At 34.9% G+C, this 18,488-nt stretch overlaps 2 protein-coding genes across 6 annotated transcripts; both read right to left on the reverse strand.

Annotated features, from left to right (window-relative positions):
- Window positions 1-1,586: 1,586 nt before the first annotated feature.
- On the reverse strand, window positions 1,587-8,638 carry LOC111702896 (heterogeneous nuclear ribonucleoprotein K-like). Of its 2 annotated transcripts, none has more exons than XM_023474699.1 (10): window positions 8,512-8,638; window positions 8,253-8,321; window positions 7,628-7,761; window positions 7,064-7,166; window positions 6,546-6,590; window positions 5,973-6,047; window positions 5,494-5,641; window positions 3,371-4,178; window positions 1,958-2,021; window positions 1,587-1,745 (listed from the first exon to the last, which is right to left on the reverse strand). In XM_023474699.1, the coding sequence occupies exons 1-8, from the start codon at window positions 8,611-8,613 to the stop codon at window positions 3,484-3,486; spliced, it is 1,371 nt and encodes a 456-aa protein (XP_023330467.1). In that variant the 5' UTR covers window positions 8,614-8,638; the 3' UTR covers window positions 1,587-1,745; window positions 1,958-2,021; window positions 3,371-3,483. The 2 variants fall into 2 exon arrangements, with proteins under 2 accessions (XP_023330467.1, XP_023330468.1); XM_023474700.1 differs by having other exon boundaries at window positions 2,160-4,178.
- On the reverse strand, window positions 8,617-18,064 carry LOC111702893 (uncharacterized). 4 transcript variants are annotated; one of them, XM_023474692.1, is made up of 10 exons: window positions 17,957-18,064; window positions 16,636-16,755; window positions 15,985-16,109; window positions 14,939-15,089; window positions 14,185-14,250; window positions 13,546-13,670; window positions 12,674-12,776; window positions 11,517-11,636; window positions 9,504-11,097; window positions 8,617-9,292 (listed from the first exon to the last, which is right to left on the reverse strand). In XM_023474692.1, the coding sequence occupies exons 1-10, from the start codon at window positions 18,059-18,061 to the stop codon at window positions 9,279-9,281; spliced, it is 2,523 nt and encodes an 840-aa protein (XP_023330460.1). In that variant the 5' UTR covers window positions 18,062-18,064; the 3' UTR covers window positions 8,617-9,278. The 4 variants fall into 4 exon arrangements, with proteins under 4 accessions (XP_023330460.1, XP_023330461.1, XP_023330459.1 ...); XM_023474693.1 differs by having other exon boundaries at window positions 8,617-9,306; XM_023474691.1 differs by having other exon boundaries at window positions 8,617-9,313.
- Window positions 18,065-18,488: the final 424 nt, after the last annotated feature.

Below are 18,488 nucleotides of genomic sequence, written 5' to 3' on the forward strand. Positions count from 1 at the left end.
TGATGTCACCATGCCACATAAAAAAATTCGAAATTATTTTTGTTACATAAGTTCCGGGTAAATCAAAATATAAGTCATAAAAAGATTACCTAAATCCGTCGGAATTTTTACAAAAAAAGAAAGAAAAGAAAAAAGAATAAATACTTGTCAAGAAAACCTTCGAAAAAAATACTTTTCAGAATAGTTACGTTTTCAGATGATTTACGGATTTCGCTACACCAAATAAAATTAATTTTAATTTCTAAACTTATAATGATTTGTAACATAATAACATGCAAACTTTTATCCATAAAAAAAGTTGGGAATTTTTTGGAAATTTTTGAACCAAATATGCAACGAAATTTACGATAGCAACGTTTTTTTGGAACCCTGTAGTAAAACTTTAGTTACCAAAAAATGTTCTTACTTTAGATAATAATTTGTCTATCCCTCTCAATAATTTTTAAAAAGAATGTGCCGCAACAATGTTAAACTCTATGTGAGGAAATAAATTTTGTAAAAACACAATGTGAGAAATGAAGATCTATAAAACACAATGTGAGGAATATAGTTCTGTAAAACACAATGTGATGAAGATCTATAAAACACAATGTGAGGAATATAGTTCTGTAAAACACAATGTGAGAAATGAAGATCTATAAAACACAATGTGAGGAATATAGTTCTGTAAAACACAATGTGAAGAGTGAAGTTCTATAAAACACAATGTGAGGAATATAGTTCTGTGAAACACAATGTGAAGAGTGAAGTTCTATAAAACACAATGTGAGGAATATAGTTCTGTGAAACACAGTGTGAGGAATATAGTTCTGTGAAACAGTGTGAGGAATAAAGTTGTGAAACACAATTTGAGGAATATAGGTATGCGAAGCACAATGTGAGGAATATAGTTTTGTAAAACATAATGTGAGGAATATAGGTATGTGAAACACAATGTGAGGAATTTAGTTCTGTGAAAAACAATGTGAGGAATATAGTTTTGTGAAACACAATGTGAGGAATATAGTTCTGTGAAACACAATGTGAGGAATATAGTTCTGTGAAACACAATGTGAAGAATGAAGTTCTGAAAAACACAAATGTGAGGAATGGAGTTCTGTGAAACACAATATAAGGAATAAAATTCTGTAAAAGACAAAGAGAGATGAAATTCTGTAAAAGAGATTGTTCATGAAGATCTGGTAAACACTATGATTAAGAATCTTTAAAACACAATGTAAGAAATGAAGTTCTTTAACACAATGTTAGGAATAAATTTCTGTAATTACAATGATAGAACTATAATTCTATGAAATACAATTTAAGATAAAATAAGGCGAGAAATGAAGTTCATAAACACATTGTAAGAAATGAATTTCATAAACACAATGTTAGGAATAAATTTCTGTAATTACAATGTTAGAACTATAATTCTATGAAATACAATGCAAGAAAAAATAATGCGAGAAATGAAGTTGTGTAAAATACAATATATGAAGAGTGAAGAGTGCATCTCATAAATCAAGATGAGGTAGAACCTGAGAACTCTGCAGAATTCTAATCCAATCCCTCGGCTTGCCCCTTGAACCAGACAAACTGCCATTTTATCTGAAATTTACATTTTATTTCTTACATTTCAATATTTTTATTTCATAATTTAAAAACATTTCAATAACAATAAACTAATTTCGTGTTTCAAATATACAATTTTTAAATATTTAATATTTCATCATACATAGAGGTGACGTCCTTGAATTTCAAACAACCTGAAAATAATTAAAATTCAACAAATAGTTTACATATAAAATAAAATTCAATGAATTTGAAAAAATCTTAACATAATTTTTATGAACGGCGCTAAAGCGAACTTTCACTGAAAAAGAAAATAATGTTAAATAAGGATATATACAAAATAAAAATATTCAACAAACTAACGGAAACTTTTTTCATGTCAGTTTTTAAAATTAATATAACTTACCAGAATGGTCAGCAGGCAAGATAACATAAATTCAATCCAACATCCAGAAATTTTCTTCTTAGGTCTAAAATATTGATTGTTATTCATTGATTAATTTATTGATTAATCATAAACAAAATTAAATTTTTCGAAATTATTTTTTAACTTAATATAAAGGGTAAATTTTTCTATGGCCTTTTATGGAATTAATAATTGTACTTACTGGGTTGGTTATCTTTGCAGGGACCTGGGATTGGGCCAGGGTGGTATCTGGTTGGGCCAGGGAAGTATCAGGCTGGGCCAGGACAGTATCTGGTTAGGCCAGGGCAGTATCAGGTTGGGCCAGTATAGTATTAAGTAGGGCCAGGGTAGCATCAGGTTGGGCCAGGGTAGTATCAGGTTGGACCAGGGAAAGTATCAGATTGGACTAGGGTAGTATCAGGTTGGGCAAGGGTAGTATCAGGTTGGTCTGGGGCAGTATCAGGTTGGTCCAGGGCAGTATCAGGTTGGGCCAGTATAGTATTAAGTAGGGCCAGGGTAGTATCAGGTTGGGTCAGTATAGTATCAAGTAAGGCCAGGGTAGTATCAGGTTGGGCAAGGGCAAGGATGAATAGAACCAGAAGGGACCATAGCAATCAGATATGGTTAGAGTAGAATCAGACAGGGTCATAAGGGTTAATTCGGATAGGGCCAGGGTACAGGTGGTCAGGGCAAGGGTATAGGTGGACAGAGTCAGGGTACAGGTGGACAGGGCCGGGGTAGAGATTGGCAGGGTCCGGATAGAATTGTGGCGAGGCTACAGTCCAACAGGGCCGGGGAAGAATAAGGTGAATAACCCTGATTTAAGGGGTTCCTTTAGAGTCAATAGAATCAAAGAAGAGGGACGGTGTAGGGTCATCAATTGATTCTGGGTTGTCCAGGAGACTGGGGCTCAGGTTCGGGACAATCAATGGGCCAACTAGTTCAGGTTCATACAGAGGGCAATATGTACGGGGCCATTCAGGGGCCTAGAGTACATGACCATCCAGGGTTTTCCGAGCCAGCAAGGGCTTAGGGGTTCCAGTCCATTTTAGCCAGGGGGTTCCGTAGGACTTTGTTCCGGGCCATTTAGGCCAAGGGGTTCCATGTCATGAAGAGCCAATGGATCCTCGCGATCCTAAGGCACAGGTGTTCAATGCCATCAGGGGCCAAGGGGTATCGGGCCATCCAGGGGTTCACTGACATCCAGGGGTCAAGGGGTTCAGGGCATCATCGTCTTCGCAAGTGCCAGGGCAAGGGCATTTTTACATAATATTAAACAGAAAAGGCACTATTTTAAAATCCTTTAAAATATTTTTAGCGTAAAGTAAGGGATTATATGAGAATGTTATTTATTAAATTAATGGGAATAATTAAAAAACCAAATGATTATCAAACAATAACAGTCAAACATACCAAACAAATCTAAAACAGAAACCAGAGCTCAAGTTCAGTTTAATGTACAGATAAGATCCTTCATGGTGAGAAGAGATCTATATTGGGATCCATGATGCAGAGTAAGGATTCATCTAGAATCTTCCTGGTCCATACTCCCTTACACACTGCTGTAGAAGATACTGAGCAGTCTGAATTGCCTCCGGATCCCCGGTGATAGTGATCACACGCTCCTTAGAACCCTGCTCAGGTTCAGCAATAGAAATTTGAGCAAGGGAGTCATTTCTGATCTTCCTGATCCTCTGTCCTCCAGGTCCTATGATAGCTCCAGCCAAATCATTCGGTATAGTCACTTGGGTGGAGTTACTGGACTCGGAGAACTGAAGAGTATTTCCTCCAGTTTCTACTTCGCTCTTGAATCCTCGTTTAGGTCCTCCGAACCCTTCAGCTCCACCTCCAAAACCACCTCCGAAACCACCACCTCTACCTCCAAATCCACCACCGGCACCGTAACCTCCAGCTCCAAAACCACCCGCCGCTCCATAGTCTTCCTGTGGTGCTCCATACCCCGAACTCGGTTCCCCGTATCCTCCATATCCGCCTCCATATCCTCCAGCTTCGCCTCCTCCATATCCAAAGTCCCCACCATAACCTCCTCCAAATCCTGGGCCTCCAAAACCTCCCCCTCGACCTCCAGGCATACCTCTGCCTCCTCCCATACCCCTTCCACGTGGCATGCCTCCACCCATACCTCCACCCATACCTCCTCCCATACCACCTCCGTAACCCATTCCCATTCCAACTCCCATTCCCATACCTCCTCTGCCTCCTGGAAAACAATCTACGTTAGTGGGGAAACTATTTATAAGCATAAAAATTAAGGTAACTGCTATCCAGGGTTGGCATAAAAAAAGACCAAAAAAACCAATATTGAGTTATTCAAAAAAAAATTTGAATTAATCCAAGTAGTTAACCTGGTCACTCTGTATGTGGTATTGGCGGTAGTGAGATTTGAAAATCCCAAATGAGAATATAAAATTTAAACTTTTATTTTCAAACTGTGGTAATGGCGGTAGTGAGATTTGAATAAAAAATTTCAACTTATATTTTTAAACTGTGGTATTGAGGGTAGTGAGATTTGAAAATCAAAAATCCAAATAAAAAATTTCAACTTTTATTTTCAAACTGTGGTATTGGCGGTAGTGAGATTTCAAAATCCAAACTGAGAATATAAAATTTCAACTTTTATTGGCGGTAGTGAGATTTCAAAATCCAAACTGAGAATATAAAATTTAAACTTTTTATTTTATTTGGATTTTTGATTTTCAAATCTCACTACCGCCAATACCACAGTTTGAAAATAAAAGTTGAAATTTTATATTCTCATTTTGGAATTTCAAATCTCACTACCGCCAAAACTTCCAGTTTAAAAGTATTTACATTTTCTAATTTCGAAAAAAAAGGCATTTAATAATCTGAAAAGTCTCAAAAAAATGCAAAAACTAGCTCTCAAAGCCTTCAATACCATTTTCTTTTAATTTGTACATAAAATTTTCGCTCAAAAAGAAGGCATTTTATACAAACACCCCCCAATCAGATATATGTATCCAAGTAAAATATAGAAGTAGTCTGAAATTTAAAGAACAGTAATGTAAAAAAATTGCAGTATTCCCCCAATGCAATGCATAGGATCCGAAAAAGAAATGAAGAGCAATTATTTATGATTATTGATTTTAGCCTATTATCACAACATTTTAATTTTTCGTAACTATAAAGTTCACCTATTACTTAAATAGTCTTATTATTATGAGAAGTATGAATATTAGCAAGTTTTAAATACTTTCAAATGGAAACATCCAAAAAAAGCCCAACAAAATAAAAAAAAACCAATAGGCTGGGGGTTTTTTTTATCTAAAAACCGAGTTTTTTTTAAACCCAGCGCTATCATCAAGGTGACCGATCGTTCATAAGCCCTTTATTGAAGATAAGGTTATAATGAAATATTCGGTTTGGAAATTCAATTCAAATAAGAAAACAAAATATGGAACATTTTACAGTGTAATTTTGCTTAAAGTTTTTTAAAACGAAAAAAACCGTCTTCATAAATTTTCTTATTCATCTCTATTAACAAAGAAAATTAGTACCTGGGGCCCTGCCGCGTCCTCCGCCACCTCGCCCTCCACCACCTCGTCCTCCTCCGAATCCTCCGAGTCCATCAGATCCTCCCCAACCCAGATAGTCGGAGGCTCCGGCAGCATCAAAGTTCAGAGGATCATATTTCATCTCCTCGCCCTAAAATGTATACCCGTTAACAATCTTACATGGACAGGAGGTCTGAGATTATAAACAAATCAAATAATCCCCCCCCCCCAAAAAAAAATATGTTATGTTTTCAACGAAGCTGTCCATTATTTTATGTTTATACTGATAAATTAAGCTTTTCTTGAAAACAAATAGATGTTGAGGTTTGAAGAGTCGAATTCTTGAAAACTAGTGTCAAAATCACGAAAGCCCTCAATTGTGAGTGTTTGTCTTAAAAAATATTTCAATCAAGATAATTAAGTTTTGTGTGGAAATAGACAAGATAAAGATTGAAATACATGTATAAGAAGAGTTAGCTAACCTTGATATCGGTAGTTTTAACCTTCTCGTAAACTTCTTCAGCTGCAGCCATTATCTTATCCAGGGACCCAGTCAACTAGATTAATTAAGGGATCTGAGGCCGAAACTTTTAATTCAATTCTGTGCATAACGCACTCAGTCGGTACCCCTCCCCTATTCGGATTAACTCCGTCGTAATTGCACTCTCATTTCTTTTAATCATTAATTATCTTTTCGTGGATTTCACGTTATTTCCTAAAATTTGTCTTTAATTCTTTTTTTAAATTTAAGCTATGAATTTAGTATGTCGTTATGGCTAGCTAAACGGTATTTCAACTAGAGGTTTACTCTTCTGGTCAACTAGAGGTATAAAATATGAACAGGGTATAATCTTGTATAAAACAAGTCCTGTTATAATTGAGATATTTAGGATGAAAGCCTGTATTAAAATTATTAGTTTTCCAATTCGACAAAAGTGTAAACCAATTGTAGATAAAAACTTACTAACTGAGATTCAACTTCACCCCCCCACCTGCACTCTTATGCCCCCTATACAACTCCCCCCCCCCCACTGCAACCTTCTGCCCTCTATTACCTGAACAACTCTGTCTGTAGACTGAGGAGCACAATTAGAGGAAACCTTAATAAATCATCTCATTAGTCTTTGCTTTTTTAAGTGTTAGAACTATCGTTAAAAATTCATATTGGGGATTTAGGCGAAAAATGTATTCTAGTTTTAACTTCTGGAAACAAATCAAATCTAAGTCTGGAATCAAATCATCCTGTTTCTTCTATTTCTACTCTTCAAATCCAAACTGATTAAACCAAATCAATTCTGAAGCGAGTCCTTGTAATTGATTATCTATTTATATTGAAGAAAAGAATGTACAATTCACAACGGTACCCTTTCAAATTCTTGAGTAACAAAATGGAAAATATCGTAGTTTTCTATCTGAAAAAAAATCCGCAAGGATCCTCTACACTCTACAGTGTCTTAATCAATGACTAAACACAAGCACAAAGGATACCGATAAAATCGCTCAGACCTTTCTATAAATGGATGGTCCCTTGAAACTAGGTCTATGGTCCCTAGATAGTGAATGAAAACTGTACCTTCACTCCAGCTCCAGTAGTTTGTCTGATCTCTTTAATCTTCTCTCCACCTTTACCAATAACTCCTCCAGCAATAGATTGATGAATCAGGAATCTTAGTTCTCTAAAAAATAAGTATATTAACATCTATTTTTTTCTATATAAATATTAAAATGGAAGTGCTGTCGAAAACATTTCAAGCTGTCCTCCATCTCCATTTAAAGAAGAAAATGCCCGATTCCCCATTGTCTCTTTTAAATCAATTGGACTAATGATTGATTGAACTAACGTTCGTTTGGACTTATGTTCATTTGAACTAACATTCAACTTGTGCTAAAAGATTTCCAAAGATTAAGTGGCAAAATTGAGATAATAATAACTAATAATGATACAGGATCACTTAGTTCACAATTCGATTCAATTCAATTCAATTTAATTCAAGAAGCCAGGGATTTCCCAAGTGCTCCTTGATGTCAACAACAACAAAAACACCAAAAACATCAGCGTATGTGAAGGAAATCAAAGACGAACAAATGGGCAAGGTGCGGGAAGTGGGGGTGGGGGACAAATCTTTGCAAAACTTACTTGTCCGGCGTATCATCTAACCCCTCGTACATGTACGGTACTGCAGCCTGTAGGCAGGGTAGAAGAGGGTCATAGCTTTCCCCACTTATCTCTAGAATACGCTCAGGACCCCCAGGACAATCAGGGATACGCACCTACGCAAATACAATAGTTGGCACAAATTATTGTAAATAATCATATTTATCATATTTCGTACACAATAAATGTATTTTTACAATTTTTTATTTTATTTACAATGAAGGTCAAATAAATTCAAGCAAAGATAAAATTTCTACTGGGTGATGCACATATTATTATTATAAAACCGCAAATAGAATAGTACGGCGATCCGACTTTTTGGCCCAAACGAGTTTTTGGGGCTATAAAATATATACATCAGTTTGTAAGCACTATATTTGCATTTAGTTGATAACATGCGCCATGAGATCTTGCTCACTATATTTAGATAGTATAGTACTAGCGATTTTTTCAGAAAAATTAGATACACAAAATATATGAATGAATAAATAAACAACAATACATCTATAAGATAATCAGGAGTCATACGATTGAAAACAAGCTTCTTCTGTGCAGACCGAAAACAGAGAAAACAAATTTTTAAAAGGTTTATAAATCAAGAACTTACTGTGCAGCCATATTCAGATCTAAGCTGCTGAATGTTCTTCCCTCCCTTGCCGATCACGGAACCAGCGATCTATACATAATATAATAATGTTATAAATCTGAACCATATGTCACTTAATTTTCTAATTATTCCCAAAAATCATTTCCCCAGGATATTTTTTAATAATTGAGAAGTTAGAAAAGATTAATCAATTAATCAATAAATCAATCAGAGTTTTGGGGACGTACACGTAATCTTATTAAATAAAAATATCGTTGACCTTACTGGGCAGGAGGACTCTTATCTCTGGTCTGCCTCCGGAGGTTTTAGACCTTTTCCCTCCGAATCCTCCGTCATAATCCTCAAAAGCACGTTTATGCATAGCTCTGAAAATAATCACTAATCATCATAGGTCGCATAATAGAAACAAAAATCACGTTGGGGCGAATCAAAGGTGATTATATCACAGATAATTATCACTTGGATAATTTCTTTCTTGCATTGAATATGCAAAACCCGGCGGGGGACCCATAAACCTGTGGAACAGGACAACGACTGCTAGACTTTAGTGTAGATTTTAAATAGACCAATGAACAATGAACATGGAATAGAAAAATTGTGCAGTATCAACAGACCAGTTTTACCCGTTCATTTAATTTCCAAGCTAAATGTTTTATCCTATATTACGACATAAAATACCAATATTATTGCTTAAATGTCGTCTTCCTATTGAACAGTTTTATGTGTCTGACTCTAAGGATTTTCATTATTATTATCAATCAATCTATTAATTTAGTTATGTCTTATTGGCAATGAATGGGGATAAAACAGCTTTTATATTGATCATGAACATTAAACACGGGTAAGTTTTGAATAGTACTGGTCATACAGCTGTTTTCAAAAAGGTTAATCGTTTTAAATAAACATCTGTGCGAAGGAAGTTAAAAAAGGAGGATTTCAAGAAGTTACATAAACATTACGTTACATTATTTTGATGGGTAATGTGTTTTTAGCACCATTTTTATCATTGATAATCTTGAGAATTTCTCAAGCTTTAATTCCTAGACACCCAATACTTCGACCTATGATGTATATTTAGAAGCTTGATAAGTCAGTTTTACTCAAATCAAGAAAATTGGTTTAAAAAAATAGTTGCATAAATTCAGCTTTAATAGAGGCATTTTTAAATACTTCTCATATAACATTGAGCCGAGTTAAAATGAAGCTCTGAAGTAAAAAAAGGGGGACTTTCTGAGAAATTAAACTGAAAACCATTGGATTGAAGTATTGAGGAGTCATATTTAGGTTTTAAACTGGTTTTTTCAACTTGGTTCATCACACTAGGTCCTTCTCCGACAGGGACTTTCTGACCAGGAGGTTTACCAGCTGGTACAAGTCCAGCTCTTGATCCTTCTCCTACGGGGTCTTTCTTTCCAGGAAGTTTCCCACCAAGTCCAGGTCCAGCTCTTGATCCTTCTCCTACGGGGACTTTCTTTCCAGGCGGTTTCCCACAAGGTCCAGGTCCATCTCTTGATCCTTCTCCTACGGGGACTTTCTTTCCAGGAGGTTTCCCACCAAGTCCAGGTCCAGCTCTTGATCCTTCTTTCCGACCATTTCTTTTGCTTTCTCCATTTCCTATGTTCTGGTTTAGCCTCTTATCAGTATCTTTTCTGCCATTTCCCTTTTCACCTTCCATCATACCAGGATTTTTTACATTCCTATTTGTGCTTTTCTTCTTTTTGATTCCGTTTAATTCCCTTCCATTTTTGTTTCTGGATAGATTGGTTCTTCTCTTGTTATTTCTGCTTCTACTCCCGCCATTCCTCTGACTAGTTCTCGCATTTTCTTTATTGCTTTCAGAAAAGAGAAACTTAATTAACTTGAAAGAACCTTTCGTTAGTTTCCAGCCACCAACCAAGGCAAGCCTTGCTGCACTGAGAGTAAACCCAACCGTTCTCCTCGTTCCCTTCCACACTCCTCCTCTCACCCCTCTCCAATCAACCTCATCGAATCTTCTCTTCACTCCTCTGCCTACAGCACAACTTCGTCGCTTGGTCCACTTCCAAGCAACACTTTTTCTGCTCGGATTGATTTCCACATGGTCGCATTGAATCATAGGATTCTCCGTTTCAGAATTAACATCCACCCAAGACATCATAGAATCATTGATGCTCTTCTCTTCAGGAAATTGTTCAATCTTTTCTAAATCTTCAATGGTCTCCTTCTTGATCACTGGAAAATTGTCAAGAACTTCTAGATTTGAAATTTTCTGACAATCCTGTTTTTTATCACTGTGTTTTAAAGGCTTTTCGTCAGAATGAAAGCTCTGTTTTTCCACCTGTTCATGCTGTTTTACAGAATTCTGCGTTTCAATCACCTCATTGATTTTCGTGTCATCATTGCTCTGTTTTCCCACCTGTTTTCCAGAATTCTGAGTTTCAATCACTTCATTGATTTCTGTGTCATCATTGCTATGTTTTTCCACCTGTTCATGCTGTTTTACAGAAGTCTGGGTTTCAAACACCTCATTGATTTCTGTGGCATCATTGCTCTTTTCCTGATCATATGATCCACCATTTCCGTTCTCATGTTTACTTCCTGTATCAGGCCCTCTGTACCCTCTACCTGAACCACCTCCTCCACCTCCTGCTCCTCCTCTATAGGAATCTCTATTTCCTCGGAATGAACCTCTTTCTCCTCGTCCAGACCCTCCTCTTCTTTGTCCTCGACCCCCTCCTCGTCTTCCTCTTCCATCCCCTCCCCTCCTTTCCCCCCTCCCTTCATCCTCCTTGTCTTGAACCCAGCCTAGATATTCAGCACACCTTGATGCATCGTAGTTCTTGGCAGAGTACTTAGACTGTTTACTCTAAAAATACACGGTGTCACTAAAATAACAGTTGATTGATGCCAGAGCCTCGATTTAGACCAATTTTTTTTTGATATACTTAAAAAATGGTGCAAACAATAAAAATAAACTGTTTATTCCCAATTAACATCAACGGAATTCTAAAACTTTAAACAAGAATAAAATTAGCTGAAAACATGATAAAAAGTTTGAACCTTTAGATCAGAAAGTTTAAAAATTATGTAACATTTACAAATACCGAAGATCGGTTAAAAATTGATGCTAAGCTATTAACAAATAAATTCTAAAATAACAGCTCATGACGTTTATCAAGGTTATTCTCAAAAGACAATTATTATAGAACGACGATCTAAGCTGAAAAATAATATTAAATGTTTCATAATTTTTTTTTTTTTTTTTTTTTTTACTTTTCAACCAACCTTTAAGCTGCAGGTTTGAACCTTGTCATAAATAAGTTTAGCCGCGGCCATTACATCTTCAAGTAGACCAACCACTTGAACTACTCTCTCAGTAGACAGTGGAGCACACTCGGCAGAAATCTAAGGAAAATCAAGAATAAGAAATTATAAATTTGGCGATGGAATTTTTGTATGAACAAATTTTTTTTTAAAGAGAATTTTTTCTTAAAGTTACAAATACTATTTGTACTTTGAAAATATATATTTTTATCACATACTTGAAACTATGAAATTATAAAACTATATCATGCAGCAGGTTTGAGTTTTTGATGTATAGAGGGAAAAAATTGGACAGCAAAAGAGAAGTTTTTAAATCCTTTCAGATGAAGGAATAGGAATAACAGGAAGGGAAATGGCGCTGGTCTGGCATGAGAAAGCCAGTCGCACTGCTTTGCAGACGAGTTCATTATTACACACGCACACTCTTTTGGTACAGACACACAACATGACTACAGTTAAGAAAATTGCAGAACACTGTCGTCAATTATAATTAGGCTTGAATAACGAGTAGTTTATTGTAAATTTTAATCAAATTATATTCTTTGCATGAAAATTTGGCTTAGAATGTTGACTTCAATATAGTAAATAATATATTACATGTATATTAAACTTATTTCTAAGTAAACAATTAACAATAAACAAATGTACTAACTTAGACTGTACAAATACAGAGATTCTTATGTACTGTATTAACCTACAGTACACACTTTCGGTTCGGTATTACTTACACACACTCTTTTGGTACAGACAAACATACAAGACGTTTCCGCCCCTTTCCTCCCAATATTTACTTATTTTCACCTAAAAATCAGTTATTTTCCCCAATTCAGCGAATAACAACACAATAAAATAACTTCTGGTACAAAAATAAAAATTTTTAAAGAGAGGGAGGGACTATGATTTTTCAAAAACTGAACACCCCTTTACATTAGTTTATTAGCGCAATGGAAACAAATCTTCTAAAAGAACAGAGTAAGATTAAGAGCGAGATTACTAAAAAACCATGTCTCAATAAGCTGAAATAAATGAGAACAAAAAGGGAAAGAAAACTATAATTTAAGTACTTGAAAAAAGGACGCAATGACGTCATTAATAAACCAAAAATGATAATGTCTGACCTCAATTTTAACATCTGTTCCCTGAAGCAAATCCTGAACTTTCTCTTTAGAAGCTCCGAACTCACTCTCAATAATATAGTTGGGTATCAGTAACCGGATATCTCTAAAGTAAAATAACAAAAATTAAAGATGATCTAGAGACCCTTTGTCTGAAGAGTTTTATGAACAACTCTGCTGAACTCGCTACGGCATCCATAAAAAAAGAATCTTAGCCAGCAGGTTTTCTAGAAAGCAATTTGTGAGAATGACCCCCAGTAATTGTTTTCGAAAACTTAATTATTTCGTCGTTTGGTTTAAAAAAAAAATAACTTTCCCAGCATGGATATTTCTTGTTTGTTATAGAGAATATAGTGAGAAGTGACTATACATTTCGAAAAATGCAATGACACGGAATATTTCTTAATGTTTTAACAATATTTTTTTAACGCAGACAAATTTCAAATTTTTTGGCTTATTTTAATTACAAATTTAAAAAACAGAAACATGGTCTATAAAATAAGCTTTCATTAGTTGCCACTTACGATCATCGTTTTTAAAAGAAAAAATTGCAGTTGATATTCTGCCCCTTAGATCATGATCCCTTAAAAACCTTAATCTGATAAAAAATGTTACCGACTTACTCGAAAAGGGTTAAGTTCTAATTTCTCCATTGACTATTTTAAACACGAAATGTGCATGTCACTCACGCCTCACGCAGAGAAACCGAAAGGTAAATAAAAGTTTGAAGTAACAAAACCATGGATAATGTATATCTTATTCATACTTGATAAGACAAAGCTTTCTAAGGTACCATTATAAATCGGGCATTGCCATCTTTGCACTGAGAGTCATTTAAAATTAAGCTTACAGTCCCTTTAAAATAACTATCTAACCTGGGTTGAGATTTTTCCTCTTCAATATTAAGTAGAGCTGCCTCTAGACATTCAAGCATTGGTTCTTGATCCTCACCCTTCAATCCTAGTACACGATCCCCACCTCCACAAGTCGGTAGTGATACCTAGATAGTTGTACAGTTTACACTAGGGATACTTAGATAAGTGTACAGTTGTACATTATGAATACCTAGATAGTTGTACAGTTGTACGATAAGGATATCTAGATATGTGTACAGTTGTACACTAGGGATATATAGATAGTTGTACAGTTGTACACTAGATATATTTAGATCAATGTACAGTTGCACACTAGGGATATCTAGATAGTTGTACAATGTACACTAGGAATACCTAGTTAGTTGTACAGAGGTACACTAGGGATACCTAAATAAGTTTACAGTTATACACTAGGAATGCAAGGCTAGTTGTACAACTGTACACTAGAGACACCTAAATAAGTGTACGTACACTAGGAATACCTAGAAAGTTTTATACTAGGGATACCTAGATAGTAAACTAGAGAACCTAAATAGTTGTGCAGTAAACACAGTGTACGATACAAATACTGCTGTACAGTATTATACTATTTCTACTCAGAACGATAACTATTTCTAGTTTATGAATTATAAAGCTTACCAAGCACGTGAATCTCTCTTGTAAATCTTTAGTTCTGATACAACATTTTCCACTGTACCCAACCATCTACATATATAATCATAAAATATTAGGTATAATCTTAAATTTAAACTTTTTGATGGCTGTATAGTGTATGGATATGGCAATGCCCGAATTAAAACTTTAATATGATCAAAAATGGAGAAGGGTTTTTTATATCTTTGAGTTTCTCCATTGCTTCTTACCAACAAAAAATGTGCAAGTCACTTTCGCAGAGAAACCACAAATGAAAATAAATGTAAATCCGGCATTGCCATCTTTGCATAGAGGGTAGCTTGAAATAACACTTATAGTCCCTTTTAATGGATATTGAGATAAAACCCACTTTTTCCTTTAAACATGTAGATTGAAAACGAACGTTAAGTTTGACTGATAGCTCATTGATTAAACTTAGAAGATTTGTCCAGTAAGATATCGGGTTATTTCTTGACAAGAAGAGAATAATTTTAGCCAATCCCAACCATTAAAAAGTAACCAGCTCTGAATTCGTAATTTGTTAGAATGTTATTTTTAATAGGATTAATTACACAATTAACGAATATGATCTAAAACATTGAATAAGGTTAATGTATGAACACCCCTGATAAAAATGTTTTAAAGTAAGTAAGGAATATTTATACGATACATTACAATCTTCATATGAGATTTTATCCAGATCACTTTAAGCTACTCTCAATCCCCTCCCACTTCCCTAAGAAGTGTTTATCACTGCTACCTTAGAAGAGAGAAGAACCCTTATCTCTACTCTAGGTTGTTCTCTCTTCTTCTTCCTGTCCGCTAGGTTAGGGTTGAGCTGGAGAAAATGTGAATATATTTGCTCTTCAACTAGTTCAAGAAATAAGCTGCTGTACTCTTCTCTTAGTTCACTAAACAATATTAAGATTAGGGTTAAGTTAAAGAAAATGTGAATATATTTTGTTTCTACTTGTCTTAGATCAAAGATGGAAATGTTTCTACCTGTCTTAGATCAAAGATTGAGATGTTTCTACCTGTCTTAGATCAAAGATGGAAATGTTTCTACCTGTCTAAGATCAAAGATGGAGATGTTTCTATTTGTCTTAGTTCAAAGATGGAGATGTTTCTTCCTGTCTAAGATCAAAGATGAACACTGGAGATTTATATGCGTCTTAGATAGACAATGGTTATGTTTCATTTGTCTTAGATATGATCTAATACAAACCTACAAAACCTTAGAGGTTGAAGGAGATAAACTCTGGTTTTAAAGAGATAATCAAGTATCTGTGAGAACCAAGAGACATATAAATGACAGAACCAGGAACTATCAGAAGTAATTTCTTTACCCAAAGAGTCATTGATAATTGGAACCAGTTAGAGAGTCCCAAAATATCAAGATATTTAAAAGAAATCTAGATGAATATCTATCTTCTTCTGAGATAAACTAATCCTGAGAGAATGATGAGATTCACAGAAGAAGACTGGGTGGAAAAGATGTTGCAAAATACCCCTAGCGGGGGCTACACCAACTACTCTTCTCTAAGTATACAAGTATGTTCCTGGTCCAGTGTCGACCTCTTGACCAAGTCTTATTACCTATTGAATGATTGATGAAGTGTCGGAACTAAATCTAATTACCTATTGAATGATTGATGAATTGTCGGAACTAAATCTAATTACCTATTTAATGATTCATGAAGTGCCGGAACTAAATCTAATTACCTATTTAATGATTCATGAAGTGCTGGAACTAAATCTAATTACCTATTTAATGATTGATGAAGTGCCGGAACTAGATCTAATTACCTATTCAATGATTGATGAAGTGCCGGAACTAAAGGAAGAACATCAGATGCTGCATAGTAAATCATCTCATCGGATAGTGGACGTCGGGCCCAGAACTTGTTATCACGGATATATATCTTCTTCATCTAAAAAATCATAAAAATATTTTTAATCCTGCTTTCGTAATGCTTATTTTATAAAGAAACAACCTTTACATCAAGACAAGTACATAATCATTTTATAAAAAAACCGTTTATTTTGGCACCACATGATAAATGTTTTTTGACTAAAATTATTCATCTGTTTTCCTGTATCTCTGGATCTCTGTATCATAAATAGATTATATATATGCATAGTTGGGTGTTCCAAACAAAACAAAAATCCATGCACCCATTTCTGCATAGTTCCCTTAGTCTGAAATGCTTCTTTGTTGAAAAAAAGAATATTTCAGGCAAGTGTAAACTTTATATTAAAACATTATAATTGCTGAGTTTGGACCTATATATCAAGTTAAAGGGCACAACCTACAATTTTGGTCTTCTTCAAGGATCGGAATGAAAAACATAGATCCCAAGTTAGTGATCTCCATTTTGATCACTAGTCAAAATGGAGGTCCTGATTCATAATCGGTCCACTACACGCACCAAATACAGGCTCTAATCTACGGCTTACCTCATCTTTGGCATTGTTAATCGGAGCTTTGTACTCTTTGCAGAGATTGTTGAATGAGATGAGCTGTGTGAGGTAGACGGGGATATTTCGTGTCTGCATCTGCAGAACTCGATGAACACTCTACAAAAATATGATTATTTAGAACTAGCTTGGGAACCTAGCATTGCCCAGGTCACTCATACTTACTCCCACCGTTTACCCGATTTGGTCGATTTTACCGGGAAAATAAATTGTTGCCATTTAAGTCGATCCAATCAACTTAAACTCTCAAAACCAAACTTACAACATTCCAGTGGTTGTCCCAAGTTCCCCCAATTAAAATTTCAGGCAATTCGGTCCCGCGTGGGGATTGTGAGTTATGTTCGGGCATAAAAAACAAACAGAGCTGAAAACTTTAGATTTAAGAATGAGATATCCTTAATCCTGATCTCTTAATCTGAGTACACACTTTTGATTTTATTCTTAATCCTCTTTTTTGGATATCCCTACTATATAAATGTTACGTTTGATAGCAATTATAGATACAATGATATATCGATTGAACTTATATCTGATTAATTAAAAGTTAGCTATTTACTAGCCGGCTTTTAGAGCATTTAAGCAAATATAAATTTAATCATGTTAATATGAACTTATTAAAAAATATATTTTATCACATGTTAGGACTATAATCATTTTAAACGTTAGTCTTAACAAACATTAATCCAAAACTTACACTTATTTAATCGTTGTTTAGTTCAATTTATATGAAACCATTTTAACACCAGAAAAAAAACGGTTTTTCACAAGTTAAAGAGTACATCTTAACATGATAAGCTGATTGGTTGAATTTTATACTTCTTTCTTGCATTAATCTTGATATCCATCATTCTAAAGTTTTCAGCTCTGAGACTTAAACTTTATATCTAAAGAATAGATACTAGGCTTCAGGACCCATCGACATTCGTAATTCTTACATTGTAAAGAAACTAATTGAGTAAAATTTTGCGGATTTTTCTGTTTTTATTTCGCTGATTTCCAAGTGATTTAAAATTCAAAATTGAGGCGGTCTTATGACGTCCAGCACAGTATTGGGGCTTGTTAATTCGGTTTGTTTATCGGATAAGACAAACAGACAAGCCAAATATATACATAGATTGATCATGAGTAATGATCCAAAACCATTGGATCCGCGTTTTCATCCAATTAAATCTTGATTTGGATCTAAATATCACAAAATTTTCGCCGTCAGGTCCATTTTTTTTGACGGATCTAAATTTTCCTTTCAGTGAAAGGGATAAATTATGTTTGATGACCCCCCATGCTGATTTTTCAAAAGTACCTGTGTATCAAAAATATTCCTTAGAATGATGCCATGCTGATATTTCAGAGCTCCAGAGTCATTCGTACAATCATGGATAACCTTAACAAACATTCGTACAATCATGGATAACCTTAACAAACATTCGTACAATCATGGATAACCTTAACAAACATTCGTACAATCATGGATAATCTTACCAACATTCGTACAATCATGAATAATCTTAACCAACATTCGTACAATCATGGATAACCTTAACAAATATTCGTACAATCATGAATAACCTTACCAAATTTGTAAATTAATCTCATCATTTGAATCTAGGAATAATTATTTACTAAAATTTGAAAATCTTTTTCCCAAAAACCTACCTGGAGAAGATAATGGTTTCTAGGGGAGAATAAATAAATCTGAAGGTAGAATACATCTATGAAGGGGGAGAAGATTTGCCTTTTAATGTCAAATTAAAATGTTGAGCCAGGCAGATCAAAAATCCATTAACACCAAACCAACGAATCCCCCCCCACCCCACAAATAACCAATTAATTAA

The sequence above is a fragment of the Eurytemora carolleeae genome, unplaced genomic scaffold (assembly GCF_000591075.1).
Source record: "Eurytemora carolleeae unplaced genomic scaffold, Eaff_2.0 scaffold313, whole genome shotgun sequence".
NCBI classification, from domain to species: domain Eukaryota; kingdom Metazoa; phylum Arthropoda; class Copepoda; order Calanoida; family Temoridae; genus Eurytemora; species Eurytemora carolleeae.